Source organism: Pleurodeles waltl, chromosome 11 (genome assembly GCF_031143425.1).
Source record: "Pleurodeles waltl isolate 20211129_DDA chromosome 11, aPleWal1.hap1.20221129, whole genome shotgun sequence".
Classification (NCBI taxonomy): Eukaryota; Metazoa; Chordata; class Amphibia; order Caudata; family Salamandridae; genus Pleurodeles; species Pleurodeles waltl.
In genome coordinates this window covers 40691305-40708515 of record NC_090450.1, presented here as the reverse complement: position 1 = coordinate 40708515, position 17211 = coordinate 40691305, and the positions used below count along the sequence as shown (strand labels likewise).

The following is a 17211-nucleotide window of genomic DNA, read 5'->3' as shown; positions in this document are numbered from 1 at the left end:
AACACTTGGCTCCCAGAACCTCTCCTTTAGTATCTAGAAAAACATAAGAAACCATGCACTGATCTGTGGTGTTTTGGTTTCTGTTTGACTTCCCTTGAGAAGGGTCATGGAGACAATGAGAAACACAAGCATGCAGAGTAGTCTCAGCAGGATGCTGAGCCAACAACCTGTTGGCTCTTCTGGTTTTGCAGATGACTATTGTTAAAAAAGCCAGTATGGTGTGAGAATCATGCTGAAACTGTTCTTAAGCATGTTTGTGATGAAATTGAAGGAGATGAACAAAATGAAAGATATCTGTAGGACACGGATTTGAGGGGTTTGTTTGCAAATATAAGATATAGGCAAAGCCAAGATAGTTTAGGCTTTACACCTACTGATACGGAAGAATATTAGGTTGTCTTTGTGAGTTTTGGCCCAAGAGATTTGTTTTTTTTCCAGTAAATGTAGCAATACCATGTATTCCGGAAAACAAATAGATAGGCATACAAAAGCAACCAGGTTATTCACAAAGAAATACCGGTTAAAAAAAATTGAAGATGAGGTGCAAGCATTATCTAAGTGAATTATTTGTTGGTCAGTGGGTCATCACAATCTTCCTGGTCTTTTAAAGATGCATCATCCTAAGGCAGTACAAATACAAAATTGGCATGTCATTTCAAACAACTTATCAAGTCTCAAAGTTTGCTATAATGGAAGGAGCCTATGCCACTCATATTGTGCAGTCATTTCTAAACGTTTTCAAAATACATTTAGAGTCAATCAGACCCGTGATGGCCTTGTTTGAAAATTAGCATGGATGCAGCTATTTCTAGACTTTGGTGGGTGTAGTTGAGTTCATGGAAATTTAATGTACACGTTTCTCATTCACCTCTAATTCCTAAAAGTCTTTTATTTGGTGCAGGCTTGAAAATTTGATAAAGAAATAAGTGGAAGATAAAGACAATGTTTCTTGTTTTTACAAGTTAGTAATAGGGCTGTTGGTTCTTTAATTTCTGGAAGGGGGGCAACTACATCTCCAGCAAATGAGAATTCCCTTTTGAGGTAGAACCCATGGCTGGGGGCAGGGGTGGGGTCTTCTAAAATAAAAAATAATTCTTGACACCAAGTATTACAAGAAATTAGCCAAACCTTCCATAAGCATAACTATATAAAGAATGTTTTGGCCTTGACCACGGACAACAGGATTTCTCACTTTCTTGTATTTTCTGTTGCTTACATAGGCTGGAAGAAAGAGGGTCTGCAGGCTCTGTTCTTTTTTTGGTGAAAGAAACCAAAATTTCACTCAAGGCCAGTTTTGAATATCATGCGGTAGATTTAAGAGCCCCTAGCGCCTCCTTATAAGGCCAAAATCGCCACCCCCAAATTTACAAATTGGTGCAATGCTTGCTTTGCACCACTCTGTAATAATTTGTACTACATTATGCCTGTGCCAGGCATAATGTATGCAAAGGGGGCATTCCCCTGTTAGGGGGGACCAAAAAATCGTGCAAAGAAATCTAAGATTTTTTTTCTGTCATATTTTTCAGCACTTTTAATCCCTGCTGAGAGAAGGCGTTAAAAGGAGGCTCCCATTGTTTACTATGGGCCTCAATGGGCTTTGCATGATTAGTATCTACATTTCTTACCTAATACCGCAAAGCTCCGAACTAGCATCAAACATGTTTATGCTATTTCCCCAAACTTCTGCCATGGTGCACCGTATCTTTGATACGGCCCACACATGGTGGCGTTAGGGGGGAACTATGGGGTGCAAGAAAATTGGCGCTGCACTGGGTGCAGCTCCACTTTTCTTAAATGAGTCCCCAAGTCTTTAAAACAAGTACTTGGCCCACCGCCCAATCAGGATGACAACATTTCAGTCTATAATTCCATTAACACAGCAAAGAGATTTGTTGTTCTTCAAGGTGCTGATCACTCAGAACCTTCAGACATATCCAAGATTTATGATCAGCATTATCAATTTCATGTTAATATTCACTTCTGGGATTTTGACAAAAGTGGGGGTAGTGTTGCATTCTAATCAGTCCCATTATTTTTGTGTTTTTTTTCTGTTTCTTCTTTTTCAATGGCTCTAGAGGATGAAGATCTGTTATGCAGAGAAGAGCTCAGCTCAGCCTTCACAAGATGTGACTACTATAGGGGCTTGTTTTAAGACTTTGTTTGAAACAGTGTTGCTTCCTCAGGACAGATTGGGCACATTACATTGTTCTGGAAGATGTACTGAAAGACTGGTTATAACTTTAGGGTCTTCTGGCATCCATAGTGTGTTTAGTGGCTTGGGCTTGATTTAATCTGAAGAACCTTATGACATTTCTTGTAGAACATTGGCCTCCAATGACAATAAATTATGATGTCATGTTAAAACTGAGTCTTTCAGAGAATCCCTGATCGGTGGTAGAGTGAGGGCAATCTGATGAAAGGTGGTTCTCTGAATCTGCAATTAGCACTGGTATTGACAAAAGAGGCCGGTATGATGGGCAGCGGGGCATCATTGCATTGCCCCATGTTCCCTTACATGCATTTGCACAAATTTTAGTTGTAGTTCAGATTCTTACAAAGGTGCAGAGACAGACAGCGGAGTTGATACAAGTAGCACCAATTTGGCCCAGAAGAATATGATTCCCGCTCATTCTGTCTGTTATAGAACCTTGTTAGGAACTTACAGTAATTCCATTTCCTCATCAATTTTCAGGGCTACCACTCAAGATGCTTCAAAGGCTTCAGTTGGCATTCAGAGATTTTCTGGACACTTTGCAAAATGTACACGGTTCAAGAGACATTGATGTATAATTACAGCAGAACATGTGCCACATTAAAATTCCAATGAAAAAGATTGGTAAAATGCTTATTCTTGGTATTCTCTAAAGTTTGGGTACTCGCAAAAAGTTTCCCATGGGCCAAAAAGTTTAGCCTAGTATGTAATCGAGGGCCACGCTGATGCCAGCAGTGGCAGTCGGGCAGGGTGTTTGCAGATAAGGTGGATGTAGAGGAAGTGAAGCATATGCATCTGGTGGCTGAATTGCACATTGAGAAACCAGAAAACCTGAGATTAATCCCGGCTTCCACACTTTACCAAATAGTGTGACCCTATTCAATTGTTTTATTTAACTTTTCCTCCTTGTTCTTCATTATCATATGTGAGGACCTCGAAATACATGATTGCAGGAGGGTTGCTGTACTAAACCTTTATCTGTGTTTATTGTAATAGATTATAGTGTTGTTAATGTATAATAAGAACCCAGGTCACCCAAAGAGTGCACATAACAATTGACTTGCCACTTATTTCACTACTGGTGTTGTTTTCAGGGTGGGGGAAATTGAATGTTTATAAATTTATGTTTCAAAACTATCACTCTTAAAAAATACTTGTCAGTGCTTTGATACCATCTAATGTACTAACGTTAAACCATTCTGCATGTTAATGAAATACTCTTTTTGAATTCTGAAGAGACTTTATTATATTTTTACACTTTTGCTATAAGATGTCTTCAAATATGAAGGTGCTTCTAAAGTTAAGTGGTGTGGGACTCCCTAGTGAATTCCTTTTTTTTTTAAACCCATGAATTAACCTTTAAATAAAAGTGTGCCTCTTTATTTATCAGCTCGAGTAAATAGCAGTCCATTACTGCTCTTCACCTGGGGGCTGCATGGAAAGGTCAGGAGGGCTGCATGTGCCCCCGGGCCGTACTTTAATTATAGGTATTTGGACTCCAAAGGAATGCTCCAGAGAATTGTGAATCTTTGACTATTTGAGAGGTTTTAGGTAATTGATTTAAATTAATATTTCAGTGTAAGGGCTTTTAGATCTACTGCTTCTGATCTTTCCATAAAAATTCCTTTAGCTGCTGGATTATTTCATAGTTTTCAAACTGTTAAGTCATTATTCATGGTGGGATATTTATTTGGCATTCATGGCTATACAGAAAGAGGCATTTGAACCCCTGAGGTCTGTTATATTTAGTGCCAGTAACCTATGGATGTATAATTTGCAAGCTAGACAGTCTATTAGATCATGAGCCTTATCTACAGTTTTTTTTATGTCAAGTGTGTAATGCTTACTAAACGTCCCTCTTCTTGGAAAAGTGACAGCTAGGTGTACCTGGGATTTTTGCAGCAGAGGCTGTAATTAGGGCGGTATCCATAAATAAAATGTTCATATGAAGCCAAACGGTTTGTTCCTCATACTTTTGTGAAACAATACAAAGAATGGAGGTCTCCATTCTTCTGATTTTGTTTTTGTGGCATTAAATGGTGTTTGCTGAAAGATTGTTTAGTTCTGAAAATAAATTATTGTGATAGTGCATTATCTGTGTGTTTGATTTGGCCAGTAATTTTGTTCGAAGGTACAGCTTAGTAAATCCTCAAATGTAAGGACAGGGATGATGAAGGCAGATGATATGGTGATATTTAAATTACTTAGCAGCTATCTTCTTTACATCAATTCTAGACTTCCTCGCCTCAATTCTTCGAATACACCCTCCATAGGCTTGTACTACCTCTTTATTTAGTATTAAAGGCTGTTTTGGGGTTTGGAGGTGAGGTTAGAGTTAGGAGACAGGTCCTGAGGGCTTGAAAGGGGAAAAACAAGTTTATAAGCTTTGTGAATCTCTTTCCAGATGATTACCCTCACTCAAATGAAAGGATTGGGATGAGGATAGCTAGATTCAATATCATGAAGATTATCAGTAATTAATTTAAACTTTCTAGAATGCCTATTTTTGGTGATTGTTAAAGATGCATGACTTGATACAGAGAACTGTCTATTTTTCTAGTTAGGGGCACATTTAAAACTGTGTGATGTCTATATAATATGTCCTACGTCAGTTGTTAATAATAACACTTATTGACACAAAGACTTAGGCTCATCAAAAAATGTAAAAACAAATAATTGCCACTGCCATTCTCTTAAAGCAGTGTAGTTTATTGTTGGTGTAATAGGCGTGTCCAATGTTGGTTGAGAAGGAGGAACAAACAATATGTAAAAATTGTAATATATAAACTCACAATATGCAGACCTACCTTGCACATTATACTAATAACCTAAAATGGAGCTAGTCCTATTTTGGACACACTCTTTGGTAGTAAAAGGCTGTTGATAATATCCACTTTCATGTGACTTAAGAGTACAGTTGAATTGGATCCATTTCATAGGTGATGCCTTAAACTTGTCCTAGATTTTTAAGTTGCAACACTTTGCATTCTTGAATTTGTAGTTTTGTCTAACCATGTGGGAGCATACAAGCCAGAGTATGCAACCTGCCACATTCCCTTTGTTAGAAACAGAAGATAACAATACTTTAATAAAGTCAAGTCAATATTGATTTTAAGCTCTAGGTTTTGTGTGACAAAGTTTCAAAGGTCACCCTTTTAGAGTCTGCCTGTTTACAAATAAATAAAGGTAATCTTTGTATGCTATAGGTGTATATTTTAGTTTGACAACAATGATGGTAAGACATTACACATGTTTCATATTGATGGCAGAGACAATGATCTGACCCTTTAGGAATAAAGGGGCATATTTACAAGAATGTAGAGCATCATAGATGATGCACCACTTTTCTTGCGCCCCCTACCAGCACCCAACAACACTATGGTAGCGCTGTATTTATGATACGGCACACCATCGCAGTCGCTAGGCCAATAGTGTCAGAATTTTTTATGCTATTGGGGTGTTTTGTGGTTGACGCTAATGCAGCAAAGTGCAAGGAGGCCCATAGGTTACTCTAGGTGCAAGCGTTAAAAATGACGCCAAAAATGGCACAGTGAAATCTTGTACATTTCACTGCACCATTTTTTGAAGGCCTCCTAGTAGCCGGAACACCTCTTGCATACATTATGCCTGGCGCAGGCATAATGTGATGCTAGGGGTTACAACATTGCACACTGCATGCATTGCGCCACTTTGTAAATAAGATGCGGCAAATATGCCTCCTTAACGCCACATTCGTGTTAAAAAAATTACACTAATGTGGTGCAAGGAAGCGCTAGGAGCTTGAAAGTATGCCCCAAAGTTCCAAATTTCCTACCATAATTAAGGTACATGGAAGTGTTATTTGTTGCAGTTGCCGCAAGAATACATTGGATCTGATAATCTCTTCAAGTGAGTGAGCTCTGCATATATTTAAATAAATAATTACTGAAATGATAGCAAAGTAATGATTCTGCCGAGATGATCTAGAGGTTTTAGCGATGGTATAACATGGAGAAGATGGGTTTATATTATTTGTTTGCAAGATAATGGGAAGGTTCCTGTGAAAACTAAAGTTAGAATTATTAAGGAATATCCTATTTGAGCCCTGATGAAGCAGTTCTCCATGAGGCATGTTGGGTTCCTGAGTATTGTACCATCTGCTAAAGCAATTATATGGAATATTGGTGAATGGCCTCTGTGAAGTTATGTGGTCCATCAGAAATATCTATTTTAGTTTTTTGTTTTTTTCCCCTTGTTTTAAATCATTGTATTAAACAGTTCTCAGCATACACTGACAGGTTCAAACATACAATATCCCGACTGGCAGTACACGGATAGAAACATATCACAGTCTCAGCGTCCATTAAAGGCAAATAATCATCAATGGCAGATAAATGTATAACAGTCATAGCATTTTACTGTTCAGAAAACCCTTCCTCGACCTATCAACATTCCCTCCGGGATGCTCTTTTATGGTCCTCTGTATTCCCCCCCCCCCATTGGCTCCAAACCTGTTCTCACTTTCTAGGGCTATCCCGACTCGGATGGATCACCTTCTCAGCTTGTTGGCACCAATCCAAGTCTGTTTCCCAAACCACCACCCTCGGAGGACGACCCACACCCCAGACCCACACTGTAATATATATATTTTAACAATTGAATTAGAAGACTGAAAAGGAAAATCTTGGCTCATAAGTATGGCCGTAAATTGACATATTTTCTTGAAGTTTGCCCAACATATTTTTAATAATCAGGATACAATACACTCCATCATGGTTACTAACAAATCCTTGATGTATAAAGGCCACAGATATTTATAGCTATGGTTGCCAGATAACTGCACGCTAACCAGGCACCACTCCTACAGTCCTGTCTTTTCTGTCTATAAATCAGTACTTTCAGTTGAATCCATATAAGAATGGGTCCCCAAGTCCAGCCAAGCCTTCTACAAACCACAAAAGGTGAATGCACACATAAGGGAAGTAATACAGGAAATGTCATATTGCATTATCAATTACTTGTATCCACTCAAATTAAAGTTTCACTCAGTATGTCAAACATACCTCGGTATATTGGTACTCATAAGTAGACTATGCCCACTGTAATGTAACACATAGCAATACTTCATACTTGACTGCTAATCATCCAGGACCAATGGAATTGTGTGCAAGGTGGGAATTGCTCCATTTCACACTCTATTACGTTAGTCCCCGCACATTTGTCCAGTTGCAACAGTCAGAACCCACGCATCGTCTCTGTTGAGTGGCGCATTGCTGAAGTTGCTCTTGTCGTAAGCCCAAATTCAGATGTGCATCACTTTAGGGGCGGACACATTGCCAATCTTTCCCACAGATGCTTTCGAAATTCTGACGTGCATTAAGAGCTTGCACCATAGATATGGCGCATCCATGTTGCTGTATTCTGTCAGAGGGCAGCACAACGTTTTCTGACATATCGCTATGTCAAATGCAGCGAAGCTTGAGTTCTCATAAATCTGCCCCTGGGTCTGAATCAGTGAGACAAATAGCCAAGGCTTGGCAAGTCAGAATGATTGGTTGAGCTTGTGAGGTCAACTGAACAAATGAACAAAAGAACATTTGCTTGGCTACTGTGGGCCTTCTGTGGCCAAATGCCACGAGCACTACCAACATGTAGTCTGTAGTAAATATGCAGCCCACCTGGAACTGGTAGTTGAGAACAAAGAAAGGGCATTCATGGTATTTTAGCCAAAATAGTGTTGAGAGGTATTTGTATCCCAGTAGTCAAGTGTGTGGTTGTATCAACATTGTTATTCCATTATGTGGAGTGTGTTTGTTACTTTGGTGTTGATGTTTAGAGCTACTGAGATTCACAGTGAAGAGTGTAGGCAACTCTGGGTGAGTATTACTCATCCGCGGTTCCCCTGCTATGGCAGAGGAGCGTCGCCCCCACCAGCAGCAACTGCTGCAAATCCTTTAACAATGAAAGGATAATAAACTAAGTTTATTATCTTTTGATTGTTAAAAGGGCGGAGCATAGGGGATTATGAGAACGAGGGGAGTGCACTGTGCACTCCCCTCAGTGCGCATGTTGTTTTGCCGGCCATCTCGAGCCGGCCAAATACAAGTGCACTGTGCTCTCTCCAGCATGGCACTGTGTTGCCGGGCTGGAGAGAGCAGGCGCAGGCTCCCAGCATCAGAATTGGCTGCAGGGCAGTCTGGGAGCCTGTGCTGACTGCTAAGGAGATGGATGCTCGGCGGCATGGCATGGAGAGCAGGTACATTTTTTTATCCTTTATTTTTTAATATTATTAATATTCCCACCTCCCCCCTGCGCGCTGCCTCACCTCTTGTAACCCCTGTGAGCCGCGACTGGTATTACACTTCCTCAAATTGAGCATTTGGTTGTTTTTGTCTGTCTGTTGAAGGCTATTGCTATCTGCCTATCTAACTATGTTTATTGAGTGCTTGTGTGCACCTTCCCCCTTGGATACTCATAGTTCTCTGAAAATAGCATAATTGGCTGTCAATTGTAACAATCCCTTATTTGTAAAAGAATAAGTGCTGATGCACAACTCCCTACTTAGAATACCGTGGCTGGTGCAATCAAATGTCAGAATGACAAATGGGTACTTTTGAATCCACCTCATACCTCTTCAATCCACTTTCAGACACTCCCTACCTCTTTACCTCTTTTTTGCAGAATCTTTAGGCCCATATTTATACTTTTTGACGCTAAACTGCGCTAACGTAGTTTAGCGTCAAAAAGTTTAGCGCCGACTAACGCCATTCTGAAGCGCCATGCGGGCGCCGTATTTATGGAATGGCGTTAGCCGGCGCTAGCAGACCGGCGCTGCCTGGTGTGCGCGAAAAAAAATCACGTACACCAGGCAGCGCCGGCGTTGGGAAAAATGGCGTTAGGGCGTCTTAAAATGGGGCAAGTCAGGTTGAGGCAAAAAAATCACCTCAACCCGATTTGCACCATTTTTTACGACGCCCAGACGCCATTTAAATGACTCCTATCTTAGTAAAGACAGGAGTCATGCCCCCTTGCCCAATGGCCATGCCCAGGGGACTTCTGTCCCCTGGGCATGGTCATTGGGCATAGTGGCATGTAGGGGGGCACAAATAAGGCCCCCCTATGCCACAAAAAAAATATTTAATAAAAAAAAAAAATACTTACCTGAACTTACCTGAATGTCCCTGGGATGGGTCCCTCCATCCTTGGGGGTCCTCCTGGGGTGGGCAAGGGTGGCAGGGGGGTCCCTGGGGGCAGGGGAGGGCAGCTGTGGGCTCAATTTGAGCCCACAGGCCCCTTAACGCCTGCCCTGACCCAGGCGTTAAAAAGAGGCGCAAATCCGGGTTTTTTTGACCCGCCCACTCCCGGGCGTGATTTTTGCCCGGGAGTATAAATACGACGCATTTGCGTCGCAGTCATTTTTTTAGACGGGAACGCCTACCTTGCATCTCATTAACGCAAGGAAGGCGTTCACGCAAAAAAATGACGCTCATTGCTCATACTTTGGCGCTAGACGCGTCTAACGCCAAAGTATAAATATGGCGTTCGTTTTGCGCCGAATTTGCATCGAAAAAAACGACGCAAATTCTGCGCAAACGAAGTATAAATATGCCCCTTAGTATTTTCTGTCTTTCTCTCCTGTCTACCTGTCCCTCTGTCTCTGCTTCCCCCTCTTTTCTTCAATAAGTAGGCATGAAGAAGAAAAAGTGTTGGTTCCCCAAAATGAGTGCCGGTGGGCCCCACCGGCAACCACCAGCTTAAGTTAAGAAGCAAAGAAATTGGGCTGCCTCCGTTGTTGCACTGCAAATTCTGCACCACAGTGCATGGAGGTATGATCATTGTGTAGATTACACAAGCTGCTGTCATATAAAGAGGATAGACCCTGAGCTCTTTCCTTGACCTCAGCAACAGCTTAGGGAACCATTCAATAATCAGTTACAAGGAATTACTGAGAATGAGGGTGGACTACTTTTTAAAGTGGTCCACAACCGTGAAATGCTGTGGGCTGATCGCACAGCTGATGGAGTACTCTGTCAGTGAATCCTTAAAGTCACGCTGAACCACATTTGCCAGTGGCTTAAATCACCTGTACAAAACCCATTTTCTCCAGTTGTATGTATGTAAGTGAATATGTCTGCTCAGCAAACTTTTGTGTTTGGACAAGATAAAGCCTCAAAGCAAGTGTTTGTGTCATCTAAACAAACAAGCTTGGCAAGGGCAATAGTTCTTGCCTATTAGAGAATTATTGCTTTGTCAATGTCGTTTATCCATGTTGAAGGGGAATGTGGCTGCTGTGCAGCATTACTGAAATAAAAAAAAGCATTATGACGCGGACACCACTAACTGCGTCATAGTGTTTTTTTTGTTTGTTTATAGCAAGGTGGAGGAGGGAGGTAACATGGAGGGACAGGGTCCAAGTCATGTTCCAACACAAACAATGAGGGTGATGTGGTAGGGGAGGAGCTGGAGGCAAAAGTGGGTGGGATGGAAGGTTTGGAGTCAAGATAAGGGACAATGAAGGATGGGAGGGGGTGAGGGCAAGCTACAATGGAATGAGAGAGGTGTGAGGCAAGCTACAATGGAGTGAGTGGAGGTTGGAGGAAAGCTGCAATGAATGTGGGAGAGTTGGTGGGGGCAAAAAACAAGGATGAGGGAGGAAGTGAAAAACACAGAGGGGGAAGAAGTACATGAGGGAGCCAGCTGGAAAAGACACCCCGGTCGAGTGCTTAAACACAAATTAAAACATAGCACTTAAAAAAATGAGAAATAGACTAAAATAATAAGTCAATGCTCTAGAGGAGGTACATGCACACAAATAGGAAGGAAACCTATGGGAGATGGCCAACAAGAAGCAAGCAAATGAAAGTGACAATGAGGCCAAACAATGGTAAGCAATGTGTGGCCTTTAAACCCACTGTTATAAAAAGAAGGTCTTGACGAGAGAGCACATGCGCTATCTGGACCTACAAAATGAATAACCCCAGAGGATTCTACCTATGCCCAGGAGACATGGTACACTGTCCCTGCCCATGCCTGCCATGCATGAACTGGCAGATATGGGCTTGGAAAACCTGAGATTATTGCCCAATCTTCAAGCGCGGTGATGGAACAACAGTTTTAGTGGGGCTGGAGGACTGCCAGTTTACAGTATTCCTTCTGCTCCAAAAAAGCCTAAATAAGATACTTAGAAGGTAATTTAGGCCCTAGTATGCAGTCCACAGGTCTGTCAAGGCAGCAGTGGGGATGGCTTTTGCTGCCCTGGTGATAGCCAGCTACAATATCTAGCAATCCATGCCTATCTGGCAGGAACCTCAGTGTTGTGAAATGGGCACTGTGAATGCAATTCACATAACAGAATATAATGTGTGCTAAGTGGGCACTGTATTTAAAGTAGGTGCTTATCAGACAAGCATGGAGTTGTTTCATGTTCATGTTGGCCATTCTGCATTTTCTCTGCTGGCACAGAAAATCTGTGATAGTTTTCCTGCGGTCAGAAGAGAAGGAAAACAGTCACTGTGACTGAAGGGTCTTTTAGTAGAGGGCTGTCAAATCCTAGGTGTACACCACAGGAGTTAGTGATTGCTCTGCCACTTTACACTTTGGACTTTCCCTTACTCTTAGGAGCGTTGTGGGACCACGAGTTATATGGTGGTGCTCCCTCCATGCCAAACTATTAATGAAGCACTTAGGCAGTTAGAAACACATCACCAGTTGATGTGCTTTTGGATTGAGGGCCTGAACCTTGATTCAAACTGTAGACAGTAGACACTTTTAATATATATTTTTTAATAAATGACTCTGAGATAGTGGAAACATCTCCATGTTTGCATAGTTCTTTTAAGCAAAGCCATACTGACTCTTTCAGGGCTTTACACAGTCACTATCAGCTAGTGGCCTTTTGTCTGAGGGCTGCAGTTCGGAGGTTTACAATGGAGGACTTAATGGAGGTTCTGGTGTTGTACACATTACACTTCCCTCAACTCTAAGTCAAGTTGTGGAATCAAGAATTATGGTGGTGTTCCCCTTACACACATTTCTATATGAAGCCCTTAGTTAATCAATAGACATGCTTTGGAAAAAAAAGTCTGACCACTAATTAAAACCACAGACAAAAGAGCTGATACTATATTTTGTCCTAAATTGTCTTTAAGATCCATACTCAGTATGACAACTCTCTCTCCCAGGTAAAAATTGGCCTTCTTCTCCATTAGGTGGACACTCACTTTGTCTTAGAGTTTATACATATTAAATCACAGTTTATACCCCATAATTAGAGTCTTAGAGCCTAATTATGACATTGGCGGTCCTAGGACTGCCAATGCCACAGTGGCTGTTGGACTGCCGCCAAATTATGACCCTGGCGGTTGGACCACCATCCCTGCCAGAAACATGGATTCTGAGGGACAGACAGTGGTCTGAGTCAGTGGCAACATAGTAATATGGCAGGGTGCAGCATTTGGGTTGAAAGCCTCCTCATCCCTGCAAGTTTGTCTGCCAGCTCGTCTGAGTGCCAAACTCATAATGAGCCCTTTATCCCATTACATCAGGCTGTATCATAATCTGTAAAGCCACTCGCACTTAGACCTTTGGGTCTCTGCCATACCTATGATGTTTTGAGTTAAATGAGGCTCGTTTTCTCTTTGCCAAAGATAGCCTTATTGCACAATAAATAACGGTTTCTTCTCCTAACCCCATACCCTACATCAATCATTTGTGCTGAGATTCTGGGTTGTTTGGGGAAGTGGCTGGAGTCACATGGGAAGCTGATGAAGCCCCTGCTCTATCTCCTGGTCAAGAAGCAATCAATCCCTGGGATTTAGCCTGCTGTACCCTCTATTGCATGGTTGAAGCTGCTTCTCCCAGCTTCCACAACTAAGCTAACACCACAGTCTGTTGAGCCATATTTGCAGGTGGAGAGCTCTGCGGCAGAGACTTGAATACATTTGCTCCTCCACTGCTATATCCATCCTCCCCCTAATGCCTTGGAATATAATTTTCAAAGGTACTGGGGGCCTGACCATCTATTTAGGAGATAACCTGACAATCTGACAGAGGTAAGAAGGCAGAGATTGCTATATTCCTATGCTTTTTTTCATAGGTGCCCTAGGATATTCTGTGCGTAGCATTTCCAAGTGGATTTATCCCACTTTCTGTTCTGGACTTTCCAACATTCTCATCTTAGGTAGTATATCAAAAATACCTAGAGTGAGGTTGGAGGAGAAGAAGAGCAGGTGATGTACAAAAGAGCAGTAGTCATTTAATATTTTCAGAAGATGCTGTAGCTCTTTGCAGTTATACTGTAGTTTTGTCTGCTGCTGTGGTTCTCATCCAAACATCTAATTGTGATACTGACCTTTTTATATTTACTCTACAGGAACAGGTTACCAGTCTCAGGGTTGAGATGTGTTCAATGATCAAATCTAAGATGACTCTTTTGCCTTTGCCGCTAAAAAGTCTTTGCTGTTTATCGAGGATGAGCAGCAGGGCAGCAGAGGGGAGCAAAATACATGCTGGGAAGGTGGCTGTGATGACTGCGTCCACTAAGGGGTAAGAAAACATTACAAAGAGAAAACAACTGATTGTTGTGATGAGTCCATTGAAATAACAAGGGCAGAGATAAAAGGGCACACAAGAACACGTTTAACTGATTTATGATGCTCGGACAGAACTTGAAATTATTATGCATTTATTTAATTCCCACATTTGTAATACAATGATGGTACAAAAGCAAATATGAAACAAATTACGGGGCTCCAATAGAATAAGAGTAATTAAAATCATTTTTTTAAATTTTTTATTGTTTGTACGTTAGTTGTACATGTACATGCACCCTTCAACATATATATACACAGAACAGTGATAATTTCTATAAAAGAGTAGGTGCTACAAAAGACGGCGCAGTGCAAATGCAAATAAAGTAAATGACCCAGGGACATCCAGTCACATGGGTGAAATGATTATTAGTGGAAGTCACACATGAGGTCTGATATACCACCAAGCACTCTTGGCATGTCCATAATAATGAAACCAAACTACTGGGGGCCACTATCTGCAGTCAATACCCAGAGAGTACTATAATTAAACACCAGTGCACACTGTAAAGACAATAACACACTCTATGTGAATGATATGTCCAGCGTAGGTAAATTTTATTCCATAGAAAGTCAAAACCATGAAATCCTCAGCAACACAACAGCCGACATGTGTGTCATCCTCCGGACATTATCAAGGCTGCAAATAGTACATTATAAAACTAATTGGTATCTACAGTGCTAAATACACCAATAACAACAAGACACACCCTAAATACAAGGGGTCGGGTAGGCCCGTCCGGCGAACTTCTGACGGGGAGGCCGCTGCCACACTGGAAACCTACACGCCTGTCCTGTTACGAGTTTCCTGGTAGACTGATGGGCAGAAACCAAGGTTTCCGCCCTTCAGCCTATCGGGAATCAGGTGGCAGCATTGTCTCAGGCTCGAAATCAAACCAGCGGCAATGCTGTCTCCTGCAGGGTGTACCAGAACCCTTGCAATGTTCACTGTCTACACAGCAGACAGTGAACATTGGAGGGAGCTGGGCAGGGGGACCCCTGCACTGACCATGCTAAGGGCATGGGCAGTGCAGGCCCCCCGTGACCCTCTGCACCTGTTCTTCTCTAGCCTTTTCATGGTGATAAAACCGCCATGGAAAGGCTGGTGGAGAACAAGGTCATAATCAGCAGGCCTGCACTGCATGCAGTGCCAGCCTAGCTGATTGCAATCTCCACCCGCTTTCAACCCATCAGGATCACCGATCCCAGCGGAGATGGTGGAACCCTGGTGGTCTGACCACCAGGGTCTTAATGTATCAGTCAGACTGCCACAGCAGCGGTGGTCCTGACCACCACCATGGGGCTGGCGGTCTCAAGACCTGAAAAACAATGACATAGATTCCAAATTTTGAACCTGTGATATCCCTCAAGGATAGACTGAGAAACCCATAAACCAAGCATGATAAAAAGCATATGCTGCCTTGTCCTGAGTGGACTGAAGGCCCACAAGACCATGCAATGTGCCAATGTGTTAGGTGAGTAACCAAGTTGTAACCAACATGTAAAAGGCAAGAGCAACTGTGCGTCATGATAAGATCAATACAAAGACCCAATCCTGCAAGCATAAAGTAAGAGAAGAGAAAAGTAAGGAGATAATTACCTATTACTACTATTAAAGAGTCACTTAACAGAATATTTGGTATGGCATGTGGCCAAGAGCATACTAAAAACAAAAAAGGAAAGAGAAAGTAATGCAATGAGGGAAGGTTGGTTTGGCAAAAGGAAACTAATCCAAAATGTTGTAGTGTTGATAAGAAGAAACAAAATACATGCAACCTGTGGTTGTCGTATTGATCCAGGGTTCTAGACATCTCTGTGTACAAGCCCCCAAACAGAATTTTATAATCAGTCCATGATCCTTCAAGCTCAGGCCTATGCATGTCTCTCAAAGGTAAAACTCAGGCATGCCATGATGCCTTGGGGAAAAGAATACCAAAGTGGGGTATGGCTCATGACGATGTCTACACTGCAAAGGTGGTTCCCCAAAGTCAAAAAAAGCATATTGTGGCAGAGCATTTCTATTCCATATTTGATCTTTCATCTCATGTTTCAAATAGTAGTGGACCAAAACAGATCAACTGTGCTGCATGGACGTAAAATAATCCAAATAGCCAACATCAAACTATAAGGAAAAACATGAATAGCAGCCAAGCCCTGAAACATGAGAGTTCCCTAGATTCAAAATTTCTCAGATGGGATTATTTGGCCACATAGCTGACTAAGCACTCTTCTGTATACAGTGGCAGTGGGCTATAAGACAAGACAGCAGAAGGCGAGCACTCTTTTACTTTGGAAACAATTTCTGAGCTAATTATAGTGCATAGAGAAGAGACTCAATGTGACAGCCAATGACCAGAAATGCCACACGAAATTGCAAGGAGCTGTCTGGAAAATGGCAAAAGCATGCACATCTTGGAAAATGAGTCAAGGTGATTGAAGTTTGAGCCTCTGACCTCGAGACAGACAGAAACTAAGCCAACAAGTAATTAGCAGGACAAGAGGCCCACATCTCAGACATGAATTGGAAATAGGAGGATTTTGAAAATAAACAAATTAGCAGCAAACTCAGAATCCTATGCTCCCAAAAAGGGACAGAACGTTCAGATGCTCAATTGTTTATTATTTGAATCTCCAAATTGCTTTTCCTGATCTAATCGACTGAGGCTGCGATTGGCTGATCCAGTGTGTTCATAGATTCCCTCTTAGATAGAGGCAGACTAAGATCAGCTCCAATACTTTTTTTGTATTCTATAACAGGTTCACCCTTCTTTTTTTCCTTTGTTCTTTCTTCTCTTTTTGTTTCTTCTCTTTCGTTTCTCTCTAGGGCTAAAAAACCACAGGTGGTATCAAGCTTCCCTATCTCAAACATATTTGACTGACCCAATCCCACTGCAATATTTTCTCCCTATAGGTGGATCCAGCACTCTTGTTGTGTGCTTGAGCATAGAGGTTGCATTAGGGAGGGGAAGCAGAGGGCTGTATAAGGGTTGTTTCCAAGTTGATGTGGGATACAGTGGGCCTCTCAGTGAGGGAGGGGGCAGTTTTGCTACTGGTTGGCAGACAAAGATTAAGGGCTTTCCTCTTTGAAAGTGTAACAGTGCTAAGCTTGAGCCAATCAAAGAAGAAGAAAGGTAACCGGTCTTGGAATTAGCGAAATGATTGCTGATGGAAAACTCGTAATTCCAACTCTGAATGTTAGCAGGCTCAATGACCAGAAAAAAAGAGAACTGCTATCTCAAGAGTTTAAATTAATTAAAAGCAAATTGATTTGTCTACCAGAAACTAATTTGGGAGATTCAAGGAGCAGTTGGCTGGGATACGTGGAGTTCAAGCTAGTTGTCATATTTGAACAATCACAATTAATGATCCAACTGAGCAGCTTTTACAAAATCAAATGTCATCAGCTAACGCCCAAATAGATAGATTCAACAG

The 17211-nt window shown here is 41.8% G+C and overlaps 1 protein-coding gene across 3 annotated transcripts in view; it reads left to right on the top strand.

Moving 5' to 3' along the window:
- LOC138265363 (dehydrogenase/reductase SDR family member 4-like) overlaps window positions 1-17211 on the top strand; it is a 129709-nt gene that overhangs the window by 23622 nt on the left and 88876 nt on the right. For all 3 annotated transcript variants that reach the window (XM_069213009.1, XM_069213007.1, XM_069213008.1), the window contains one exon: window positions 13563-13735. In XM_069213009.1, the coding sequence (XP_069069110.1) occupies window positions 13590-13735 (146 nt within the window). In that variant the 5' untranslated portion in view covers window positions 13563-13589. The remainder of the gene's footprint in view (window positions 1-13562; window positions 13736-17211) is intronic.